This window comes from Podarcis vaucheri (genome assembly GCF_965113315.1).
Source record: "Podarcis vaucheri genome assembly, chromosome: 17".
Classification (NCBI taxonomy): Eukaryota; Metazoa; Chordata; class Lepidosauria; order Squamata; family Lacertidae; genus Podarcis; species Podarcis vaucheri.
Genome location: NC_138755.1, coordinates 38,876,035 through 38,901,497, shown reverse-complemented (window position 1 = coordinate 38,901,497; position 25,463 = coordinate 38,876,035). Strand labels below are relative to the sequence as shown.

At 47.8% G+C, this 25,463-nt stretch overlaps 1 protein-coding gene and 1 long non-coding RNA gene across 3 annotated transcripts in view; one reads left to right on the top strand and one right to left on the bottom strand.

Moving 5' to 3' along the window:
* The window catches only part of NCAPD2 (non-SMC condensin I complex subunit D2), a 28,685-nt gene extending 4,298 nt beyond the window's left edge, over positions 1-24,387 (bottom strand). Inside the window, exons 1-27 of one of the 2 annotated variants that reach the window (XM_082204566.1) lie at positions 24,109-24,387; positions 20,625-20,700; positions 19,775-19,833; positions 19,150-19,331; positions 18,290-18,423; positions 17,881-18,008; positions 17,603-17,726; positions 17,380-17,527; positions 16,215-16,412; positions 14,026-14,160; positions 13,434-13,518; positions 12,591-12,765; positions 12,279-12,403; positions 10,925-11,122; positions 9,674-9,848; positions 8,989-9,073; positions 7,841-7,974; positions 7,247-7,379; positions 6,090-6,174; positions 5,841-5,999; positions 5,411-5,631; positions 4,600-4,711; positions 4,332-4,455; positions 4,036-4,191; positions 3,654-3,831; positions 1,171-1,265; positions 296-376 (exon numbers count right to left, since the gene is read on the bottom strand). In XM_082204566.1, the coding sequence (XP_082060692.1) occupies positions 296-376; positions 1,171-1,265; positions 3,654-3,831; positions 4,036-4,191; positions 4,332-4,455; positions 4,600-4,711; positions 5,411-5,631; positions 5,841-5,999; positions 6,090-6,174; positions 7,247-7,379; positions 7,841-7,974; positions 8,989-9,073; positions 9,674-9,848; positions 10,925-11,122; positions 12,279-12,403; positions 12,591-12,765; positions 13,434-13,518; positions 14,026-14,160; positions 16,215-16,412; positions 17,380-17,527; positions 17,603-17,726; positions 17,881-18,008; positions 18,290-18,423; positions 19,150-19,331; positions 19,775-19,833; positions 20,625-20,700; positions 24,109-24,253 (3,650 nt within the window). In that variant the 5' untranslated portion in view covers positions 24,254-24,387. Of the gene's footprint in view, positions 1-295; positions 377-1,170; positions 1,266-3,653; positions 3,832-4,035; positions 4,192-4,331; positions 4,456-4,599; positions 4,712-5,410; positions 5,632-5,840; positions 6,000-6,089; positions 6,175-7,246; positions 7,380-7,840; positions 7,975-8,988; positions 9,074-9,673; positions 9,849-10,924; positions 11,123-12,278; positions 12,404-12,590; positions 12,766-13,433; positions 13,519-14,025; positions 14,161-16,214; positions 16,413-17,379; positions 17,528-17,602; positions 17,740-17,880; positions 18,009-18,289; positions 18,424-19,149; positions 19,332-19,774; positions 19,834-20,624; positions 20,701-24,108 lie in introns of those variants that run through there. The other variant, XM_082204567.1, reaches the window with a different exon arrangement.
* LOC309522143 lies at positions 1,272-5,661 on the top strand. Its single transcript, XR_014214902.1, has 4 exons — positions 1,272-2,047; positions 3,081-3,282; positions 3,625-3,776; positions 5,443-5,661. It is a non-coding gene; the product is annotated as an uncharacterized lncRNA (long non-coding RNA).
* Positions 24,388-25,463: the final 1,076 nt, after the last annotated feature.

Sequence of the window (25,463 nt, the reverse complement as noted above, 5' to 3'; positions counted from 1 at the left end):
GCTATTGGTCCACTGGTCAACAGATGAGCCCAGACAGTCTTGCCCACTGAACTGTCTCACAGGCAAGCCAAGTGCTCTTCATCATCCATTTGTAACTTCGTAAGACAGTAGTAACAGTGAGCTTTTGCTCTCCATGACTCGTTACCATACTTCAGTGAAGCAAGCACACCCTTTCCATCCAATTCTCACCCACCAAGTTCCTCATTCCAGAGCCTACGGCCTCTAATTTCAGGATCTAGCAGACTGAGATAGGTTGTTCCCAGATAGCACATTTCCCTAGCAATTCCTCACTCACCGAGAAGTCCGGAACCGCTGACAAAGCTTTTCCACCAAGCTCTCTGTCTGCTTCTCCTTTGTGATATAAGAGAAGAGCTGCCTGTAGAGGAGAGTAAAAAGAGGAATGAAGGAGGCAGTTGTTGCTGGCCCCCAGGGCTCCATAGTTTCACACAGACTCTCCTATTGCAGCAGGAGCTACAGTCGGAAGGAACCAAAAGGAGAGAAGACTATCCAAACATCCGACGCCGGAATTTACAATGCTAGTTGACTATACAAGAGCATTGTTACCAAGAATGGCAGCTTCCCTCTCTGAAAACAGTCTTTAGCAGTGGAGGGAATCAGGAATGTTAACATATAATATTGAAATTAAAAGTGTATCACCGAGCCTCACAGGGACCCGTATGATGAGAAGAGATTCAGGCCTCCTCTAAACAAAGGTGTAAGAGTCTCACCAAGCCCTCTCTGCAAACTTGAATAGACTTGGGATCCCAAAAGGCTGCTGCAGCCTGCAGGAGCCTTAAAACAGGACAGGCCTTTAGGGAAAGTTTGGCTCCCATTGTGACCCCTTAATACAGCTTACCTGGATAAGACCAAGGATCCAAACAGTGGCCAGCCAAATATCTCTGGGAAACCCACAAGCAAGGAAGGAAGCAACATGCCTTCACCGATTTGCCTCCCAGAAACTGGCGTCTCTGAACCAGGAGATTCAATTTACCCAGTCCCTCCCCAACCTGACACACTGTTCTGTTTTCCGTTTTATATTTAGCAAGCGTTTCAGGACAGCCATTTGCAAATTTGGCCTGGTACCACAGCTGCACCCTTCTGTCAGTCTGGGCACATAGGAAGTTCTGTGCCTCAAAGGTGGGGTGGGAGGGAAACACAAAACAAGGCTACCTCATAACGATGCGGAAAGGCTGCTCCTCTATGCCGGAGTCTGGATCTGAGAGACGACTGATGATGTCCGGGAGCAAGTTGTACACAGCGTTATCCTGCATGGAAAGGAGCAGAAGTTGTTGAACCGTTGCCCCAGTCCATTATTTGTGCCCTGAAGATGGGCCCCTGGATTTTGGGGGATTCTTGGTTAAGATACACACTAAAACCAAGACAGGAGTCTGACCCAGAGACTGCCTTTTTGTTTTTTAGCTAGGGATACAGAGAGAAGCACTTTTGACCGAGTGCAAGCACAGCCACCTGCAAACAAGCCTAGAAAGAGCATAAGGACTCTTTCTCTCCTTGGGATAAGCAGGTGCCACTTTTAGCATGAAGTACAGAAGGATACTTTCAGGGAATGGGAGAAAAGGAGGAGGATACTGCCTAACATCAGAATATCAAGCAAAATAGTTTTGTTTTGTCTTCTTGGTGGAGAAAGCAGCAATTTGATCTGTTTTGGAACATTTAAATATACAATCAAAGCAACACACCGGAAAATGTTCTAACAGTTCACGATTAAGAACATTTAGTTCTGGTGACCACTGAACAGGGATTCACAAAGTTTGGCTGACCTTGGTTGCCTGGATTCCTCCCAACTGGCCTTTTGATTGGGTTTTGCGACTGAAACTGCATTGGCTGTCCTAATGCAGGGGTGGGGAAGCTCAGGCCCAAGGGCCATTTGCGGCCCCCCAGGCCGCTCTAAGTGGCCCTGTTTCACACCCTCGCGGAGTGTCTTTGCCTGGCTGGAATGTGTCCTTGAACTCTTGATAATGCCTCGTGTGTCTGGATGGAGGACAGAAGAGTGCGTAAGTGTGTGCAGACACTTGTCTTCGGCACAAAGGTAATGTTTACATTTGCTGCTCATCCATGTTTGCCTCTGCCCTGCCTACCGCTGACACGTAACCCAGGGAATGCGCCCCCTGGCTGAAAGGGTTCTGCATCCCTTTGCTAGTGGATGAGTTGTGGCAGGAGAGGGACAGGGATATGTTATTATGCTTCATTCGCTGGGGCTTCTCTGTAATCAACCATGCTATCCGTCTGGGTTGGCTTTCAGATAGTTTGGGAAAGCACTGTGGTCAAAGATGTGCTCCAGGTCTGAGAAGGTTTTGAGGGATTAATGCTTTACTTTCTGACCAGGTGAGGTACCATCTGATCACTCACGCTTTTCAACATCTATATGAAGCTACAGTTGTCCAGAGATTTGGGCAACACCCAGCTCTCTCTCTCACTCTCAACGGATCTGAGGAAGGCAGTAGAATCCGAGAACTGTTTGAAACTCAATCCATTTGAGACTGGGATATTGTTGGGTGGTGTTGCCTGACTGATGATTAGGTGTACAGCCCTGCTTTGGCTGGGGTTGCATCCCCCCTGAAAAAAATTAGTTGTGCAGCTTGGGGGTGTGCTCCTTTGTCAGACACGAGAGATCACTAGGAGTAAAGGTAAAGGACCCCTAGACGGTTAAGTCCAGTCAAAGGCGACTATGGGGTTGCGGCGCTCATCTTGCTTTCAGGCCAAGGGAACCGGCGTTTATCTACAGACAGCTTTCTGGGTCATGAGGCCAGCATGACTAAACTGCTTCTGGCACAACGGGACACCGTGACGGAAGCTAGAGTGCACAGAAACGCCGTTTACCTTTCTGTCGCAGCAATATCCATTTATCTACTTGCACTGGCGTGCTTTTGAGCTGCTAGATTGGCAGGAGCTGGGACAGAGCAACGGGAGCTCACTCCATCATGTGGATTCGAACCAAGTGCTTTCCACTAGCTCTGGCTAATATATCAACTGTGTCTGTTCCAAAGAAGTCAGACTTGGCGATGGACATTCAAGCCTTAGGAAGCTCTAGACTTGACTACTGTAAACTGCTCTCTATATAGGATGCACACATAAAATATTTGGAGACTTCAACTGGTTACAGAATGGTGCTGCCAGACTGTCTAGCGCCTACCAACAAAGAACAGCATCACAGCTTGATTTTGACACATCTGCACTGTCCTTCCTGCTTCCTCTGCCGGGTGTGCTGCTGTCCTCGTTATTTTGCATTCCTGTGATGAAATAGGAATTGAACCTCAAGCTTATGTAAGTCCTAGTGGAGGAAGTGAAACCTTGGGAAATATAGGCATTGGCCAACAGTGAATGAGAGTGTCACCATCACAAATCCCTAGGAAGTTTCAACATAAAGGGGAGTTTCAGATTTACAGGTTAACTTTGAGGTGAAATCCAGTTTGCATCTTCCCCTGTCCTGAACAGGCACATCCCAAACCAAAGTGCTTAAGCCCATTTCCGTTTTGAATTGTCCTGTGCTGCTTTTTTTAAAAAAGGGACTGAAGCTTTTATATGGCAACTATACTTTGCTGACCTGCTTCATATAACATTTTAAAAGCATAGTAAAGTGAGCAAGATTAATGCTTTGCACTCCAGAAGTTTTGCACCATGCCCTTTCGCCTCACCTTGCCAGAGAGTTCTGTGAAGAAGTTCCGAGCGAGTCCCACTATGTCCTCCTCTGGGTCGATCAGAAGAGCTGCCATTTCGCTCACCTGCCCCTTCACTTTCACCATGTCCTTGAGGATCAGGTGAGTCATAACCAAAGCAGCTGTCTGCCTCACGCTCCGACAAGGGTCCCGCAGCCTGAGGAGCAAAGCATGCCCCCCCCAAACAACAGCAGTAAGCAGCCAGGCCATTATAACCTGATGCTTCCATTGGACTCCTGCAGGCTTCCCCCGTCTGGAGAAGTCCTGCTCCTGCTCCAAGCACTGTTGCATGCTATTACAGCCCTCCATCGCCCAGATTCAAGCCCTACACCCCTCCCAATCTTCCTTACCAAAGATTTACCTAGCATAGAGGTGGGGTGTCCAAGGCTCCACCAAGTTGGGGAAGCGAATGGCCAGGTCACCGGCTGCAATCATGAGGTTGGCGCGCACGCTGGGGAGGGCGGATTTTTCCATCATGGTGAAGAAGAGCCGCAACTGAGAGTCACAAAACTCTGAACTGAATGCGAACGGAAAGGGAATCAGTGCCAAGTATGTCAGAGTGGTGGCTACAATTTGTTGAATTTGGAATGGAATACAGAACCACGCAAGAGGGGTTCCAGAGGAGCAGGAAGGGGAGGAACACAAAAAGATAAATACCTGACCATGCAAAATTTCCCAAGGGCCAATGTGGCAGCGGCTGAGAGTGCTGGATCACTGTAGAGTCCTGGGTTGTTGCAAATCTTGAGTACCAGGGGAATAAAGGTTGAAAGCAGCTGTTTTCCTATACAGAAAGAGGCGGTAGAGAGGTTGCAGCAGATCAGTCCAAATTAGAAGCCTACAACTGGGCTTCATTTGTGCAACGGTGTCTCACAAACTCAGCAAAGTAGCCTACAGCCTGCATTCCTACTCAAACAGCAACACTCACCATCCAGCAGCTCTGCTTCAGTAATGGTGCGGATGAGCTCTGCTTCTGTGTCGTCAGCAGAAGCCCCAACCAAGCCAAGGTCCTCCTCCATGGTGGTATCATTCCCAGTACTCTGAGCAGAGAGAAGGAAGCCACCAGAAGTTAGCACTTTCTAAACTCTTCCCCTCCAGCACAGACTGCCCAGCTTAAAAGCAGGAGAGAGTTAAGTGCAAAGAAAGGCAGGACACAGATAACTCTTGTCAGGCTGTATTCCCTGCACCCCTAATTCCAACTGAGGAAGCACTTCCAGAAAATTGGGGCTCTGTCTCTAACTCAAGTATTGGGGATCTACTCTGCAGATCAGATTCATTTGTTTTTATAGGAGCAGAGCAGAGGTCAATGGTTTACAAACAAACTTAAAAAAATTTGAATACCAAGCAATTCTAGCAAGTAGCATGTTTGCAGCATGAGATGTCAAGGAAAAGTATCCCACTAGTCCTAATGAGATAGCAAAGAATTACCTTTGTAAAAACAGTGTCAAACCAGGTATGATCAACTTGTATAAATATCTAAGGCCCTAGCAACACTCTGCTTCTCCTCACTCTTCCAGATGAAGTAGTGACAAGCAAGCACACTTAGCAAGGGACTTACACAGAAGGATTTGCTCAGAAAGGTTTGGCTGTTTTTAAATAGAGAGCGAGCGAGCTCCTGAACAGCAGAGGGACCTGCAGAATTTTATGGCCAGATAGGAAACAGAGATCAGTTCCTGCTACGGTGTCAAAAGTGCCAGGAGGCCAATGAAGCAGCAGTGATAGAAATCCAGCCCCCTCACCTTGTCATTCTGCCCCTTCGTTTTGCTTGCAGCCTTTTCTTTCGCTTCCCGTTCTTCCCCAAGGACTCGGCGCCTGCGTAGCTCTGCGCTCACTGACAACTCCAGGTGTACAAGCTGCTGCAACGCCACGTCCCCAGCCAGAGAGATCAGATGTGTCAACACCATGGTGTCAATAGTGCTAAGCTCGTCAGCAGCCTTGTTGGGAGAAGGTGGGCCAGGCTCTGGAAGCAAATAAAAACTGTTCCATGACGCATCTGCAGTTTGCCCTTAGTTTTCAGCGCTGCACATTTACTACCCAAAGAGTCCTTGTTGCCCTGTACCTGCTCATCTATTAGGTTCTTGGTCAGCTCTTTTCCATTTCACCCTTTCTCCTCACAGCCACATAAGAGTAAACCAAAAGGAATGGGGGCATTTCCCATCTCCAACTCACCTGCCTCAGTCCCCTCAGACTCCAACTTCTCCAGGGCCTGCTGGCTACAGCACTGCAAGATCTGAGCACATACTTCCTCAGGCCCTTCTGCCAACTGATAGATGAGGGCAATTGCTGTCTCTGTGAAAGGGATCCAGTATGCACTTGATCTAGCAAAGCCTGAAGGAGAACAGAAGGACTACTTATATCAGGTAAGGCAACCAGCTTGCATACAGACTCACCCATCGTATTGCAGCTTCAGTAACTCACCCACAGTTATCACTTCGCGCAGGCGTTCAAAGAGCTGATGTGCCTGAGGAAGCCGGAAGGGATGACTCCTTTTCTCAAGGCCAGGCTGTAAGTAGAAAGACAGCGCATCAGGTTTTGTCCATCAAAACCTTGCCCTGTTTGCCTTTCAGCAATAAACTGATTAAATGTAGCAAAAATAAACAGTTCTACTTTAAAGCTACCCTCGCAACTGCTCCGTGAGTTTGGCCAAGCACAGCAGCTTGAGATTTTCGCATCAGAACTCTGTCCTCTATTCACAACAACGGTTAAATGACACATGCTTGGTCAGATTGGGCTGTGGCACTTAAAGGGCAGGGGAGAGCCCTGGCTTTTCGACAATGATCTGGAACTGGAATGGGGAAACTTTCACCCTCCAGATGCTGTTGAACTACAAGTCCCATCAGCTACAGCAAGCATAGCCAATGACCAGGGATAATGTGAGCTGTAGTTCAGCAACATCTGGAGGGACAAAGGTTCCTCACACCTGATCTAGAGCAGGTATATTCAACCTTCTCAGATGCAGGGCCCACTTTTAGCCCAAACATACCCATTTTTTAATATTTTACCATATGTATTTGCATAGTGGTAGTTATCCTGTTGCGATCCATTTTCGATCAAGCCACAACCCAATAGCACAGGCATCCCCAAACTTTGCCCTCCAGATGTTTTGGGACTACAACTCCCATAATCCCTAGCTAACAGGACCAATGGGCAGGGATGACGGGAATTGTAGCCCCAAAACATCCGGAGGGCCGAGTTTGGGGATGCCTGCACTAGCAGGTCCCAACGCACCAGTTGCAGACCAGTGATCTACAGCATAGTGCAATATTGTGAAGTGACTAAAAGAGCATGAATTGCCCCATAGCTGAAAGTGGCTTCCAAATGCCAATTAAAACTTAGAACACTTAGAACACCAGGCACAGTAGGGCTGCTGTAAAAGATGCAAGGTGAAGGAGGAGAGTACTCAAAAACATGCTGTATAGTTACATTGAATATTATTACAGTTTGGGGCAAAGAATACATGCAATATTCATTACTGATAAAACTCCCAAGACCCAGACTTATCGAAGTTGGCTGCCACCTGTTGTGGCAGATAACACAAGAAAATAACTTTACACCCATCACAGGCAGATTCTGACCTTCTGGCTACTGGCAATTTTGGAGATGGCATTGCACACTTCTCGGGCAAGGCGATAATCTCCATGCACTCTCTCATCCAGCCCCACTGTTACCAGAACATCCAGGTTGCTCCCCACAATCTCAGGCTTCCCTCTGGTGAAGGCAAAAACACATTTCGTTAGAACCACATGAGAGTGACTCTGAAGGACTCAAGCCACTAAAATCCAAATATACCACAGAAGCAAAACAACCTAAGAGATCATTCCCCATGCTTAGTTATGCATTAAGCCTCAGCTAGTGGGAGACGAGAGAAATTATTTCACTGGGGTACCACAACAGTAAGAACACCGTGGCTGATATCTGACTTCTGAAACCCATTGGCCCACACAAAATGCAACACCTTTGAACTCTGATGAGGACCACATACCTATGGCAAAAAGGGCAATACAGCCAAACCAACCAAATTTCAAGATTACTTGGGCTTCCCCTCACCTACCTAACCCAAGAGAGTGAGGGTAGAAAAGAGCAGGAGCTTGGGGGGGGGGCGGGCGGGCGGGCAGAAAATCTGTTGCTTTGAAAGAGTCAGGACACAGGAGGCTAAATTAAAGACTCACCGTGCCATCATCCCAAGAAGCATGATGGCAGCATGGCGCTCCAATGCTGAACACTGCAATTTCTCTGTAAACTGTTCCCAGAGCAGCTGGACCACAGCAGGTTTTATTTCATCTTTTTGCACAAACTCAGAGATCTAGGGAACCACAAAGATTATCAGGGAAGATACAGCAATCAATTGTTAATTTTTTAAATTTTAAATAAAAAGCATGTAAGTTATTCCCCCCCCCCCGCCCCCAAGCAAGTGAGGTCAATTCTGTGCAGATTAAATGGCTGGAATAAAGAAGCTGCAACTTGGAGCAGAGGAGTGCTTTCATGCTGCAGAAATTTGGGTGAGTTATACTAAAAGACACACACACACACACACACACACACACACACACACACAGTGTTAAATGCCTATTCCAACTTTACAAAGCTACTATTGGGAGTGTGGGTTAAGAGACTATCATCTGGCTGGCCAATTTCACTTTTCCACCCTAACACAATAATTAAACAAGGACTAAAAACACATTACGATACACAAGACCCCAGTAACAACAGGCCAATAGTTCATCATTCTCTTCCCAACAATATCCAGCATGATGCTTATATAAGCAGGGCACAGAAGCAGCTACCCTTTGCCTAGCACTTGCCCCCCAATAGCAAGGATTCAGAGGACCACAGTCTCTGAACAAAGGTACAATTTGATCTGCAAATTTGTCTTATCCCTCCCTTTGAGATGGGATCTCACCAGCATAGCAAATTCTACAAATTATGTGTCCAGGGAAGTACTCTTTTCTTCTAAATCTACTGCCCTTCAAACTTGAATGACCCCGACAGCCAGTACTGCGGAGGGAAAAGTTCTATCTTCATATGCCCAATAATATTCCATTCTCAAGAAACCTTCCCCCCCCCCCCCGGCAGTTGCGTCCTTTCCTAAACTAAAGAAGCCCAAGCCAGTGTCAGCTTAACTTGCTTCAACCAAATTACCATCCAATGCCAGTAAATTTGACCAATCAGAAATTGTACTGCCAGGTCTGCCTATATTAGTAAGTTCCTCAAGAGCTCAAAAAACACAAGAAAAAAACCTTCAAAACAGGCTTATACTCTGAGTCAAGTGTGACTGGGTTTGTGAGAGGTGGCCTGTTACAGGGGAAAGCACACTCACAATTTCTCCGAGACACTGAGTGGTCCCCAGTGACGCATCCACCAGGAGCAGGGAGAGAGACTTCACCAAGTGCTGGGCTCGAGCCCTGTGTATTGAAGAGAAGCAGGAAGAGAATTAAAAGAAAAAGAATAGCCTAGAGATTCCACTTAACAGCTGTCATGATTGCAAACCTAGATTAAAAAGGTGAATAGGGACTACACCAAAAGAAGTAACTTGACATAGTCCATAACCAGTGTATTCATTTAGAGGGAAAAGGCAGTTTGAGAGATGCATTCCTTGTTATGTGAAACCCCGAGTGCACCCAAGGAGGACACTGGATTTCAATCTGAAGGTGTAAAACAGACCTCAGGACTGGCCACATAGAAATAGTATACAGTGGTACCTCTGGTTACGTACTTAATACGTTCCGGAGGTCTGTTCTTAACCTGAAGCACTACTTTAGCTAATGGGGCCTCCTGCGGTGGCTGTGCCACCGCCGCACAATTTCCGTTCTCATCCTGAAGCAAAGTTCTTAACCCAAGGTAATATTTCTGGGTTAGCAGCGTCTGTAACCTGAAGCGTATGTAACCCGAGGTACCACTGTACTTGATTGTAACTGCATCTTCTCCACCCCTCCCCGGAACTCCCAGTTAAGATAAAGCACAATCTACTCTTGTCATGGCAGGTGGAAGGGCGTCAGCCAAACCTCTCAGAGTCTCCACTAGGATTCAGGTAGAGCGTCCTGTAAGCATCCAACACAGCATCTCTGATTCCTGGCTCTTTGGACCATACAAGCGGAAGCATTCGGCGTACTCCAAGAACAGCCTGAGGGACACCAAACTGAGAGACTATCACAAAGAATTCAATAGCTTCCTGCATAACTGGGGGGAGGAAAGAAGAGAAAAGGATGGTGAGGGCACTTGGTTTTCTACTGCATCTTTAAAAAAACAAAATTCAGATGCCTTAAACACTGCAATGTTCATGTTACATTTCTGTTAGGCAGCCTTGTAAATGAGCCACAAGAAAAGTGACTAGTCAAAACATGTTATTGGCCTCCTGAAGGGTGGCAGAAGGACCGAGGGCTCCATCCTGCCTGCTGCATCTCTATCCTAAGGAGAGGATGGTGCTTTCGTCCTATGGCAGTAGACCTCGTTAGACACAGAGGAGGGATAGAGTGCTCCACTCCTCCTCCAATATTGGACCAAAGTTGTTTGGGGCTTTATAGGCAGCTACGTCAGCAGCTAAGCAGTCTTCAAAGGCGGCCCCATGAGGAACACGTCAACGTAGATGTTCAACAAGATAGGGGACAGAATAGAATCCTGTCGGACCCCATAGGATAGAGCCCAAAGTGTTGTATAGGACCCACAACCATCTTCTGAAACCCCTTCCAGGAAAGACTGGAACCACCACAAAACAGTGCCACCCAGTCCAATGACCCAGGGTACCATGGTATTGAAAGTGGCTCAGAACCAACTGGGGTGCTCTTCCCTAGCCTAGTTCCTGCTGTAGATCACCTAAGGTGACTAGAGTTGTCTCTGTCCCAGAACCAAGGCTGAAACTGGACTGAAATGGCAGAGTTGAGATGCCATAACATCCTTAAACTTCTCCCCCCCCCCCAAAAAAAATGTAATACTGAAGACCATCTGGCAATTCTTCAACAAGATGCGATTCATGGAGGGTTTTACTTTTTAAACAAAGATCTTAACCGTGCCTCTTTTGAGCCTGATGGAAACAGCTCTGTCTCGGAGACAATGACCATTCCCCTTACTCACTCAACCAGTCCCCTCTTCTGGTAGGGCTTTTATAAGCAAAGGAGGGTAAATGAACTATCCTGCAAAAGACATTACTTCACCAAAAATTCTGTCCACTTCCTTGGGCTCCACAAACTAAAAAACAACATTATATAAGACTAGCATTATCAGGAAAAGATAAACCAGGAGTAGGAGATTACACGTACCGGAGACTGAGCTTTCATACATTAGTCTGGAGACCAAGCTCAAGGCTTCTGTGATTTTTGCAGAGAAGTTGTAGGCATCCTGTAAGTACTGCACCAGCATCTCCTGCTTTACTAGCTCTTCTGGAGGCTGCTTCATTTCCTGGTCTTGTTCTTCCTCCCCATCTGTAGCTTCTTGGGCACCACCTTCAGCCTGGGACCCTGAAACACAGAAAGAAGATCCATGCAGCTCCAACACACTATCATAGAGGAGGTCTAAATACAATTGCATAGAGACCTATATTGCAATGGTGAATTTTTCAATGCATGCAGAGTCTGATGAAAGACAAGCGTTTTCCATGTTTCCAGACAAATGTCTAGTGTGGCAGGGAACTAGTGTCAATCTAACGATAGCTGCAGCCACTATGATGTATAAAATGGGAGTGGATGGGTAGACTAAATTTCAGTAAACATGGGTGGGAGAACTGAATCCATCACATTCTCCCCTCCCACTGTGCTTGATTGCTTTGTGTGCTTTTCTTAGATCCTGCTTCAAGATCGGGAGCGCGATGGGGTCATGTTTGGGTGCCTGACTGCTGAGAGGTATGGTGAAGAAGAACGAGTTCAGCTTCCACATCCACAAACCCTTTTTGATTTTGGTACCTTCCACTACTCACTTCGTGTGAGAAAAGATACACAGTTAGATGCAATAGTGGCATCCATGTTTGTAAAGAGGGGATACTGGAGCCAACGAAGCAGCAAAGTGAGGTGGAGCACCAACAGTGTCAGTTTGCAGAAAGTATTGATCTGATGTGATCTTTCCTATTCTAATTACCGTATTTTTCGCTCTATAACACGCACCCGACCATAACACGCACGTAGTTTTTAGAGGAGGAAAATCCGTAGGCATGCCACCCGTAGGCATTTCCTCCATAACACGCACAGATATTTCCCCTTACTTTCTAGGAGGAAAAAAGTGAGTGTTATGGTGCAAAAAATATGGTAATTCAAGAAGGTTCTGGAAGCTTCTCTGTGTGAAAGAAACAAGCAAAAGGTTCATGATGTTTGGGTTACAGATAGGTAGCTGAAGAAGTGTGTATCTGAAGAAGTGTGCATGCACACGAAAGGTCATACCAAGAACTAACTTAGTTGGTCTTTAAGGTGCTACTGGAAGGAATTTTTTTATTTTGACAATGATGTTTGGGTTATTCCTTCAGAGAACCTGAGTACAGCTGGCTTAAACTGGTTCTCTTATCTCTGTCAAGGTCATGCTGACTATGAAAGTAAGGCCAGTAGGAACGTGTGCTTCACTTTCTCTTTCTATCTTTTTTCCTTCTCGTGTGCTGGATCAATATTGAGTAGAATTTCAATGACAAACCTATGTAAAGTGTTCTCAACACGCTCAGGATAAAGTCTTCCTCATCACCCTCTGTTCTTGCTCCGCTGAAGGGCTCCACTGCCTGGAACTGGCGCATACCTTGTTGTGTCAGATGAATGGCACCCCTGCATTGAAAGCACGTGTGGCAAAATATGTGATCCAGCTGCCCTTCGCACATTCATCCAGCTCATCTGAGCGATGCAGCGTCCCCTTAGAATTACTTGCGGGGGAATATTGGGACACGTAGCTCCCAAGACAAAACCCCATCCTACTGCGATGAGAAGCACACAAATCCTTTCTGGGTTTACTCACTTGTAATTGGATTTCCTTAACAGCTGGACAATGCTCTCAAATAATTGTGCTGGATCCTCCGTCTCAAGCTCACCCACCTCTTCTTCCTGCTTTCGCGAGCAAAGGCAACTCTTCAAGGTTGCTTGAAGCTCTGGCTGCATGGCTTCCCACTCCTCCTCTGGAGGGATCACCACAGCTGCGAGGCGGAAGAGTCAGATTAAGCCTTCATCACCATCGCGATGAACAGCAGTTAATGGGAAGTTAGTGCTCTATAGAGCAAGGGGTGGGGGAACCCTTTTCAGCCCAAGGGCTGCATTCCCTTCTAGGCAACCTTTCAAGAGCTACATGACAGTGATGTACGGGGCTAGAGGCAAAAGTGGGTGGACCAATGAATGGAGATGTTACTTCTGTACAGAGCCAGCGGTGTAGTGGTTAAGAGTGCTGGGTTAGGATTTGGGGTAGATCTTTTCCAGCTGATTAACTGGTTTTCACCCTGCCATAGAAAACTGCTTGAAATGGGAAACATTCCTGAATATAAAGCAGCCATGGACTTATGAATTGGGCTTAAGTCTCCTTAATAAAGGAGACAACACACAACTACGTACCAACTGCAAATGTCTTAAGGTGTGTTCTCTAAGACATCCCCTCATACAGGCTTTGTTGGAGCTGAAGGTACAATTTTGAATTATGTTCGAGTCTCCAGGAATTTCTGCCTTTTCTCCTGTGTTCCACTCTCGCCACTGGTCTCAAACTTTGCCTTTCTATTCTCCATGCCTTTCCCTTTTCCATTTCTGCCTTTTCCCACACCTCCCCAGCCAGGGGCACCTCAAATGTTGAGCTGCGGCACAGGGGAAAGTACATTACCAGTTTTGGTTCTGCCTTTGCTCTTCATTTCCTGAAGTTTCTGCTTCTCTTTCTCAAGCAGCTCAGTTAAGTCTGTGCAGCTCAACTGTGAACATAAGAATTCTTGTTAACGCAGCTAATTTCATGCTCCTCCCACCAAACCCCCTTCTTCCCCCGCTATCACCAAATTTCATATCCAAATCTTGTGAGATCTAAGGGAATGTGATCCAAAAGTTAGATTGTGTTCGAGTTACCTGAGCAAATGTCGATGTAAGTAACTTATAATAGTTTTTTAAAGATAGTTAGCTCCCATAAACTACTCAGAGGAAGAGTCCTTCCAAACTAACTAATGAAGAGTTACTGCCCCTGCTGTGTGGCCCCCTGTATTTTATGAAATTGGGGGCGGGGAATAATGACAAAACACTTGATGCTCTGATCTATCTTGCACATGTTACATTTCATGCAGTTTGAGTTTAAGATTTATCTACCGAGTTACCTCTTCTTTTCCATCCAATTGTGTATGAGTAGGAACCAAAGTTTGGGGAAGGGGGGTGCCTACAGTGGCAGGAAAGGGTGTTAGCGTACCAAGCAAAATGTGAGATAAAGAGCTTACCTTACAGGAGAAAGGATTGTTGGAAAGGAAGGCAGCCAGCAGCTGAATTGCATTCTTAACCACATTTACAGATTTATCCTGTAGGCGACCCACAGCTAAGCATGCTACAGACTGGAACTGAGTTAAGGGCAAAGCCTACAAGCAGGGAGGAAAGAGAGAGATGAGAGGCTATAAACAGGTACAACTGTAGAAGCAGTAAGTGGCACCAATGCCATGTTACCTTGATTAAGTGGTACTAGAAACCTGTATTTTGCTTTTGGTCCTAAACATGTGTATGTTTATAATTGCCCTTGAAATATAGACTGGTTCCTACTTGCACTGTTCCCTTGAAGGCCTACAGCTCTCTCCAGCCATCACATGTATTGTTTCAGTGTTCAGTATGTGGGGGTTATGTTCTGGGTGAAAATCGTCTAAGTGGGGAGACCCTCTAAGCACCTTTTAAATGCCCTCTCTGCCACTGTCTCTCCAATCCAGACCAAAAACCTGTATCAATAAATATCCACAACTAGAACTGAAGCTCTTGGGCCAGCAAGAGGCTGTAGGACAAGTGGCTGCTGCGCTACCACATGCATCAGCTGTTAGGCGGGGAGGCTGAGCAGACTAAACAAAGCACTACTGTGCCTCCAGTATCCTCAGGGCTTCCTCCACCCACACCAACATCCTCTTCGGGCTCCAAGGAGGGTCTCCCCATGAGCCACAAAAACTCCCCAGCTCTCTCCCGCCATGGTTCCTCTTCATCCTGGAGAAGAGTGACTAGTGGGGTGCCACAGGGTTCTGTCTTGGGCCCGGTCTTATTCAACATCTTTATCAACGACTTGGATGATGGACTCAAGGGCATCCTGATCAAATTTCAGATGACACCAAATTGGGAGGGGTGGCTAACACCCCAGAGGACAGGATCACACTTCAAAACGACCTTGACACATTAGAGAACTGGGCAAAAACAAACAAGATGAATTTTAACAGGGAGAAATGTAAAGTATTGCACTTGGGCAAAAAAAATGAGAGGCACAAATACAAGATGGGTGACACCTGGCTTGAGAGCAGTACATGTGAAAAGGATCTAGGAGTCTTGGTTGACCACAAACTTGACATGAGCCAACAGTGTGACGCGGCAGCTAAAAAAGCCAATGCAATTCTGGGCTGCATCAATAGGAGTATAGCATCTAGATCAAGGGAAGTAATAGTGCCACTGTATTCTGCTCTGGTCAGACCACACCTGGAGTACTGTGTCCAGTTCTGGGCACCACAATTCAAGAAGGACACTGACAAACTGGAACGTGTCCAGAGGAGGGCAACCAAAATGGTCAAAGGCCTGGAAACGATGCCTTATGAGGAACGGCTAAGGGAGCTGGGCATGTTTAGCCTGGAGAAGAGGAGGTTAAGGGGTGATATGATAGCCATGTTCAAATATATAAAAGGATGTCACATAGAGGAGGGAGAAAGGTTGTTTTCTGCTGCTCCAGAGAAGCGGACACGGAGCAATGGATCCAAACTACAAGAAAGAAGATTCCACCTAAACATTAGGAAGAACTTCCTGACAGTAAGAGCTGTTGGACAGTGGAATTTGCTGCCAAGGAGTGTGGTGGAGTCTCCTTCTTTGGAGGTCTTTAAGCAGAGGCTTGACAACCATATGTCAGGAGTGCTCTGATGGTGTTTCCTGCTTGGCAGGGGGTTGGACTCGATGGCCCTTGTGGTCTCTTCCAACTCTATGATTCTATGTCCAGGTTTGAATTGAATTATTTATATTTTTCCTGGCACCGCACATATGTGTGGTCATGCGCAAGCCCATTGTGCGTAAGTGGGGGGGATGCCCGTGATTACAAACGGTGTGGATATTCTCATAGCCTCTTCCATAAGGAGGGGACCTGGAGGTCCAGCTAGAATACATGGCTGCCCATTTCCTGCTTTCTTCAACTGCAGAGGATGGACAAAATACGGTGAACCAAAGGCTGGAGGGGAGTAGATGCTCAGCAGACACAATCCCACTCGCAGGTGTGCAGAGGGGAGGAAAAATTAACCCTAAACAAGCCAATTAAACTTGGCAGGACAGGAAAACTAGAACAAAGCCCCAGCAATCTACAATTATCAAAAGCCTCCAAGAGAGATGGCACTTCCCAATGCAAAGTACCCTCCTACCCTTGGAGGTATGGAATTGATAAAGGATGCTCAACTCCCTCACAACTCACTTTTTGCTGCACAATTCGGGTGAAGAGTTGCAGCACACGACTGCGCACAAAGCTATTGACATCACATGTGTGCGCCTGCAGGGTGTCCAGGAATTGATCCCTTGTGTTTCTGGAAGCTTCTTCCAGCTGCTCTCCATTCAGCACCTGCAGCAGCACCTCTGCCATAGCAGTCAAAATGGCATTGCGCATCCCATAGCTCTGCAGGACGACAATATTGTTTAGAAGGGCATTTCTCCTGGCGCTTTCAAAATCTCACAAACAAGGGGTCGAGGAGGCAAACGTCCCAAGGAAACTTCCAATACGAAGCAGGTTGAATTGCTTTATCTCTGCAGCACTTGTAGGCCAGATGCCCACCACAGCAGCAGCTCTGTGCCAGCCCAGCCTGAGCCTATTTATCATTGACTGCTAGAAGCTGCAGGGAAAGGCAATCCAAAACCAGAATATCCTGATGCAATACTTGGACATGATTGATGAGTCAGAACGAGAGAGACACAGAATTAAGATGCCATACACACATCCCATTTCGTATAGCTGGAAAGACTTTTCTGGGCTGGCACATGTGTGCCCCTAGTGTTCCAGCTGCAGCACAGGGTTGTGGCCGACTTGCACATTGATCCAAACAAGGTTTTCTCCGAAGAAAGTCTCAAGAGTCCAACACCACTCATTACCAAGCAACCATGAGCAGGACTGATGCCACAGAAGGGAGGATTTCACGAATTAAGAACCACAGAGCCGATTCTTGTATTTGAACCAAACTCTTCTGGGCAGCTCTCTATGATTTGTCTGCAGCCTCAGGAAAGCTGGCAATCCATTCTAAAGCAGGTTCTGAATTACAAGGTTGGTCTGGGTGCTCGATACGTTTTGCCTGAAAACCTGAGTGTAGTTATAAAGCAGGCATATGAAGGGAGGGGGGGGGCGGCGGCAGAGGAAAAGATGCCAGCTACTGGTTCTGAATCTACTGAGGTGCAACTAAAACAAAGAGATGCAGACAAAATAACAGAGCCTTGACAGATGCAAGAGGCAGGCTGGGCAGGTGGGGGTGGTGACTTTCTTTGCTTTAAATAAGCCATTACAACTACACCGTCCCATATATGCTCAAGATCTCAGGTCAAAGAAAAGGAGAGTTGTGCAGTCTTAACATTTCACATGCTTCCATATTGAGTACCTCTCCGTCCAGGTGATGCAGGAGGACACTTATGTTGGCCAGCACTATGGCTGGTGCTTGTCCAGCCAGTTCTACAAGGAAGGCAGCATAGCCCTTCACCCCTGAGGCATCTCGGGACAGCTCCTGATGGCACTTCTGTCCGATTTCCCTGAACAATGAACCAAGAGTCAGTGGCTGAAGCTGCCGAGAACAGGGTGGGAACAAGGGCAAGAGCCCCTCTCACCTTAGCAGCTCCCCCACAATGCTCTTCATTCCATATTCCTTGATCCACACACCCACAGCCTCCACAAACACGGGAGCTACGTGTTCAAAGTGCTGCAGCATCTGCACGACCTTCAGAGTGGCACCTACCAAAGATAGCTGCGGTAAGAGAAGACTCATTTTCAATAAGAAGACAGGTAGGGAAGTTTAGGTTAGGGGTTTATGGTGCACCAGCAACAGCAGCTGGACCCATATCATGTCGAACACTAGGGTAGCTCTAAAAGAAAAGAGCAGACTTACTGAGCATATGGCCATAACGCAGTAAAACGACACCTAGCAGATGAATCACTGCATTTCGTGTAGGCCGATGTCTGTGGTGGCCAATGCTAGGGTTCTCCAGGATGCGGTAGCAGCAGCCAGTCACTAAACTGGAGGGAAAGTCAGAAAAGATATGGATTATATTGGGGAGAACAGAGAAATGGGAGGGATATCAGATACTCACAACACTGTAAGCCTTGAAGGCACACATATTACCGATGACAAATCCCTGAATTTTTTTTCCTTAGTTCAAGTTTACCTTGTTGCCCTAATCAATCCTTCCTCCTCGCAAACAGACTGATCCTTGCCACTCTTCCACAATGTAAGAAAGCATGCTTTCAGAGACCTTGCCCAGAAACAGCTTCCTGTTCAACCCTTCCAACATTCACACCTGATAAACTCTTCCTCCACTACAAAACTGTTCCACAGGCGATGAAGGTCCAGCTGAAGTAACTGCGTGAGCAGCTGCACGACGTGTTGCCTTTCCTCCTCCCAGAGAAAGCCTTTAGCCTGGCTCTTCTTACCCTGTTAACGTAAATGCAAGGCATCAACTTCAGGTGAGTGGAAGATAAAAATGAGCACACACAGCACCCCTTCACGAATTAGGTTCCACATGTTCAAACTGCACTCCCAAGATCAATGCACATTGGGCAGCTGAATGTGTGTGTCTTTCGCCCTTCAGATGTTCCACACAACACATGAAGGTGGTAGTGGGTGGAGCTTGCAGTGGAAAGCTGTGTCCCTATTTAAGTTCTCAGCTTACATTTTATGTATCAATTATTTTTATCATACAACTTGAAAGACTTGATTTTAATTTGACTTTGGGGCAACTGTCTTCATCAACATCATCATCATCATCATAGTAATAGTAATAATAATAATAATAATTTATTATTTATACCCCGTCCATCTGGCTAGGTTTCCCCAGCCACTCTGGGCGGCTTCCAACAAAACACTAAAATACAATAACCTATTAAACATTAAAAGCTTCCTAAACAGGGCTGCCTTCAGATGTCTTCTAAAAGTCTGGTAGTTATTTTTCTCTTTAACATCTGGTGGGAGGGTGTTCCACAGGGCGGGCGCCACTACGAAGAAGGCCCTCTGCCTGGTTCCCTGTAATTTGGCTTCTCGCAGCGAGGGAACCACCAGAAGGCCCTTGGCGCTGGACCTCAGTGTCCGGGCAGAACGACGGAGGTGGAGACGCTAAAGGGTCATCTTAAGCCCAGCAAGTTTTCAGATTCAGCCTTCTACCTTCTTCTTGGAATCCAGCCCCACCAGGTTGCTTTTGCCACACTCTATTTCAAAAGCCTCCACCAGCCGTGCTAGTAGGTAGCAGTTCATCTTGAGAGCATTATGGTGAAGAGCACGAAGTGAAGGTGCTAGGTCAACATTGTTCATGATGGCTGTCAGGGCACTGGAGTGACTGGCAACAACTGTAGAGAGAAGTGGGAAGACGGATCACCAGGCATGCTCTTGGCACATGTTTTGCCTTAAATACAAACCCACTTCAGCTTTCAGATTACCAAAGACTTGTGATCATGTTGCCTCAAAAGCCATAACTCTGGCAACACCCAGCAACCCATAACCCAGGCACGCTAGGCTTGTCTTGTGTCCATGCCCCTGACCACTCCTTGCAACACTTTGCAAGAGATGGATGCCTCCTCTAGAGAGGAAGCCAGAAGGAATGGGATATCCTGTAGGTCTGCCCTTACAGCGGAAACACATAGCTTTGCACTGACCACCAAGATTACAGACCTCTATTAGGGGAATGGGCTGAGGGAGCAGCCTGCCAATGGGGTCACATTTGCCTTGATAGCATCATAAAGCTGCCAAAAAAGAAGTCACACTTTCCATGGCCTCAAGGGGCCTCACTCACCTTTCATCATCAGTTCTAGGGCATCTTCTTTAAGAGCAGCATCAACAGTTCTGAAGTGGCTGCAGGGCAAAGATGTTAAGTTCAAAGAAGGGAAAAGCAAGAGCCAGGTTCAGTTCAGAACTGCATTCAGTGACCCCAGCTCCTAAGACATACTTTCAAAGTACATTATGTAATGCAAGGCCTGGATCTGCTGTTGGGTCAGAGACATTTTAGGAATGCTATTGGTGTACCACCCACACTACTGCTTTACAGCTTCCCTGACTGAGGTCGTCTCAGGTGTGATGCTGGAGAAACCCAGGAACAGGGGTTTTGGATGACTTCACTTAGGACCCAGCTTGGGAGTTCACAGCCTCCAATGGTCTTTCTCAAATGGTCATTGGTCCAAAGCACAGAGCAGAGCACACCTTCCATTTAATCCGTGCACTTTGGGGAGGGTGGCAGCCTGAAAATAGGTGGAGCGGTTATCACCTTGTTGCGATGGGCAGTCCACTTACAGGTGAGGTTTGGATTTACAGTGACAATTCTCCCCTGCAAGGGTGGGGGACTAGTTAGGATAGCCCACCCCTGCAGACGGAAGGTATCTTATTCCTAACTGCTCTAGGTTTCCTCCCCAGCGGATAGAGCAGGTGATCCTACTGAGGCACTAGTCTTATGATGCAATGGTGAGACTTGTAGGGCCATTGACATGATCACTCTTGACAGCCCTCTCCTATGCTGTGCAGTCCACTTTGTTCCTTGGTATACTGAGGAGTTGCATTACCATTAAGGAAAGGGCCCCAGGGACTCTCAACCCCAAAAGGCTGAACTCTTTCAAATAATAGCAATAGTGCTTCTGAGCATGCAAACTCACTGTAGGATACTGTACACGGTATCGAAATGCTGCAGGATAGCAAGAGCTCCTTGTGTGCGGAAAACTGTCTGAAATGCTGCAGAGAGAGAGAGAGAGAGAGACCACACGTGAGAGCCAAATTTTATATAGCTGACTAGGCTATGACTCATTGTGACTTAAATCAGTATACTTCCAAATACTGCCCTTAATGCTGTTCAGCGTCAGAATAATGTTGAAAGTAAACAACGGAGCAAAGCTGGTTCAGCTCTAACTCTGATAGCTTTAAAAAGGGATTGGACTCATTCACGTAAGAAAGATCTATTAACAGCTATTAGCCACAAAAGCATACCCGTCATGTGTCCCAATTTTCCAGGGACGGCCATCGCAGCTTGATTTGATCCTGGAATGTCCCTATTTCCCCTGCCAGTGCTGCAGCACAGTGATAAGAAACACCATGGTGCATCTGCAGCAAAATAACTGGATGCCTTCACCTGCCACAAAGCATGTCTTTCCCATATTGGTCTCCACAGCCACTGCAGACGCTGCAACTTTCCAATAGCTTGACCTCACCCCCAAAGGCAAACTCCTCCACTGTCTCCCAAGACAGATGGATGTCAGCTGCTGCCACTGAGCTCAGAGTGGATGATGAGCCAACCCTTGTCCAGAGCGGTGGCTGCGAGGGAGCATCCTGTTGCCTCTCCATGGCTGCCGCTGAGTTTCCTCCCCTAGGCAGCTCACAGCGGCTGCTGGAGAGCAGGTGAGGAGAGGCTGCCACTACCAAGGCCCCGGCCTATGTGATGTGCCAACTCTGAGGGGCAAGAATAAAAGGGGAGCGGAGCGCAAGGAGTCTTGTTTTTTTGTTTTTAAAAAATGCTTTGCGCATCCACGTCTAATATTGCCCCCTTCTAATTTATTTATTGGTGTTTTTCTTTTTGTAAATCTACTAAAGAATAAAATAAAATCAGGATTAAGGTGTTTTTACAGAACAGTGGATGGTGTGTATGTGTGTCCTATTGATTTAGTGGTGGTAGTATTGGCACTTCTCATAGGAAATCCTCTGCATGGGGGTGGGGAGGCAGACAAAAATTGTCTTCTTGGTTTCTGAGCTTCCCAGTTAATTTTACCATTTCAGCACAGTCCATCAACTTAGTTTCCCATTCTTGTCTGGTCGGGGTTGTCTACAACAGTGTTTCCCAACCTTTTTTGGGCAAAGGCACACTTGTTTCATGAAAAAAATCTCGAGGCACACCACCATTACAGCCCCGTGACGTCAGCGCGCAGCATCACGCCGGGAGGGACATGAATTGCTAGCAAATTACATAATCACCTCCTTGAGGACTGGCTCATCTTCTCCGAAGGCAGAACCCCATTAATTAACAGCACAGACTCACACCATAGCCAAGACGAGGGGGGAAAACCTCAGTCATGCACAGTCATGCACATGTGGGGGCTAAATGAGGACGAAGACCGGGCAGAGAGCAGGGTTCAAATCACCCCACCTGGCCAGGACAATCCCTGGGTGCTCCCTTGGGCCACTCGCCTGACCCACCTCGCAGGGCTGTTGTTGCGAGGATAACACGGGGAGAACCACGCGCGCCCCCAGGAGCTCCTTGGAGGAGAAAGCGGGCGATGAATGCAATGCACGAAATATATGAGAGGCGACCAGGTTTTGCAGGTGAGGGGCCCTCGCCAGCCTCCGCTTCCAACACCCGGCGCAACGACGCCGAAGTTTCCCCCCGGGCTTGGCTCGGGGAGCAGCGCTGCTCCCCCTGTCTCCCCTTTGCCCTCCCGGCTCTCTCTGCCGCCCACTGGGGACCCCCCTCACCTGCCAAGTCCGGAGCGCCGGTGGAAGTTGCATGCATGCATGCAGGGCGCCGCGTTGCCATTGCATTGCCCTGCACTCCATGCAACGCCTGCACGCCTGCATTGCCTTGCACACCCGCCAAGGGGTCTCCCCGCGGTCCGATGTGTCCCCTCCGGCGCGGATGCAGCACTGCAAAAATAACCCCCCCCCTACGCAGCCCTACCTGGGGGGCAGCCTCCGCCTCCACCGCTCCGCCTCCGCGGGGATCCCCGGGCTCCATCCTGCCGCCCAATCTCCGCGGGGGCGCAGGCAGGCTGCGCGGGGTCTGCGCGGAAGAGCCCCTGCCCGCCCGCCCGGCCGCCGCTGCGCTCATTCCATGGCCGGGAGAAGAGCACTTCAAACAAAACGCCCGGCCCGCCAGGCCACGCTGGGAAACGTAGTTTGCGCACCCTGCGTGGGCGCGGAGCCCAAGGGCGAGGGGACTACGGATCCCGGCAGCCCCCGCGCCGGGGACGGAGGGGGAGAGGCCGGGTGCAGGGACGGGTGGGCGAGCGAGTGAGTGAGTGGCAGCCGCCAAGCCTTGGCCGAGAGCCAGGAAGGGCCTCCCCGGAGGAGGAGGAGGGAGGCGCAGAGCGGGAGGGAACCCCAGGGGTCATCTAGTGATGCGCCCCAATCGAAAATTTGACTTTTAAAAAAAATCTTTCAATTTTTTAAATTTTTCCTGCGGCACACCAGGCAACATCTCGCGGCACACTAGTGTGCCACGGAACACTGGTTGGGAAACACTGGTCTACAATTCTGTGATTCTCTCTCTCTCTTTAATCAATCAGTCATTTATTGTATTTGACTAAAAGGCATTACAAATCCAGTTACAAAAGCACCAAACCCAATAAAACCCATTAAGATCCAGAAACAAGCAACCATTTACAATAAATCAGATTAATGAATCCCCTGCACAATCTATGCTGTCTTTTATGTGACTAGCAAATAATTTTAGTGGCTTTTTCCAAGGCTGTTTTATATGTGACAAGGGGGTCGCAGTCAGGTAATCAGTGCTTTTTTTCTGGGGGTGATGCATAAGTACGCATACCCCTAAACATTTTGTGAATCTTTGTACTTCTGTTCATTTACTGTATTTATTTTTCCCGATTTGAACTATAAAATTGTGTTCCAGTAACAAGAAGCCGAAAGCACCAGCCTGAAGATGACGAGTGAGACCTCGTCGAAACGTCGCACAGACACCCCGACTCTTACACGGGAAGACACCCGAAGACACCAAAACCTGCATTCCTGTACCCGTGAAAATCTACGAAAGCATATATATATATAAATTTTTTTTATTTTCCATTTAGTTATATACATTCACATCCTCGATGTCCACTTTACCGTCCTGGCTCTTTAGAGCCTATCAACTTCCTTCCGGCCTCATGGCTTTCAAAATTAACCTTTATATCATTGCATTTTGTACGTTTTCCTATTCTAATTACACTCTAATCACACTCACATTTCTGTGATTCTCGTGCAGCCCGCCTGCTGTATCTGGGAACAGACCTCCACACACACACACACACACACACACACACATATATCTCACCGCCTCTCAAGCTGCTACGGTTACTCGGGAGTAAGCCCGGCTCAGATGGAGGCGGGGAAGGAGCCTTACTCCCGAGTAGGCATGCCCCGAGCCCGCCTCCGACCCACCTGCCAGCTGCCCCGGGAGCTGCTTCGGGGGCAGCACCTCCTGCACCACGTACTGCGAGGGCCCCGCGCCGCGGAGCAGGTCGCCGGGCGACAAGGGCAGGCTGAACTCCCACGAGGGGGCCGCGGGCGGAGGAGCGTCGGCCATGGCCGCTCCGGAAAAGAATCCCCTCACAGGAGGAGAGAGACCCGCAGAGCAGACCTCGGAACACGACCGGCCCGCCGGCGGCGCCTCAGCGAATGGGGGGGAAAGCGCGGGAAGCACCGAACCAAGCACCCCAGCGCGCGCGCGCACACACACACCCGCCGCCCAATAAGAGACGGAGAAGACGAAATGCGCGCCGCCACTTCGAACGCCGCCCGCTCGCCCAATCACGACGCTGATCCCGGCCGCCCCAATCACGTGCAGAGGGCGAGGTTCTCTAACGGCCCAAAATTCCAATTAGAGCTTAGCAAAAAGTATAGAGATGTGAAAGTACCCGATACTTCCGAGACGGAACTTTTTGGTTGCCTTTGGCGTTAGTTTCTTCAGCGGAGGAGAGTTGTCTTTTCTTTTTAGGACTACTGAAATATAGTCGTTCCTCCGGTTCCCTTATTAAGTGACACAATCAGTGCTTTTTTTCTCGGGGGGGGGGACGCGTACCCCTAAACATTTTGTGAATCTAAGTTTGGCCTCATTGAGGGGCAGTATATTTCAATATCAGTAGGAAAATGAGAGCAGCTCTAAACATTTTAAAAGGGGGAAAAAAGCACTGGACACAATTAATCAGATTACGTTCAAATGAGGAACGAAACCGGCCTTGTTGATCCTACTTTGCCCCACAGAATCGAGGTATGTAACCTATAAAGGTGTCATTCCGCACTTATAGTCAACTAGCTAAATTAGTCAAAATAAAAAATTCCTTCCAGTAGCACCTTAAAGACCAACTAAGTTAGTTCTTGGTATGAGCTTTCGTGTGCATGCACACTTCTTCAGATACACTGAAACAGAAGTTGCCAGACCATTCTATATAGTGAGAAGGTGGGGAGGGGTATTACTCAGAAGGGTGGTGGGAATGGGAGATTGGCAGATAGCTGAGATGAGCCTGTTGACGACTCTGGCAACTTCTGTTTCAGTGTATCTGAAGAAGTGTGCATGCACACAAAAGCTCATACCAAGAACTAACTTAGTTGGTCTTTAAGGTGCTACTGGAAGGAATTTTTTATTTTGACTATGGCAGACCAACACGGCTACCTATCTGTAACTGGCTAAATTAGTGGCAGCAAAATACGGGAAATCTCTGGGGAGCAAACCTTTTCGAACCTGGATCTCGCAAATACGGGCATCGTTCCTATATGGACCCCCAATACTTTCTGTA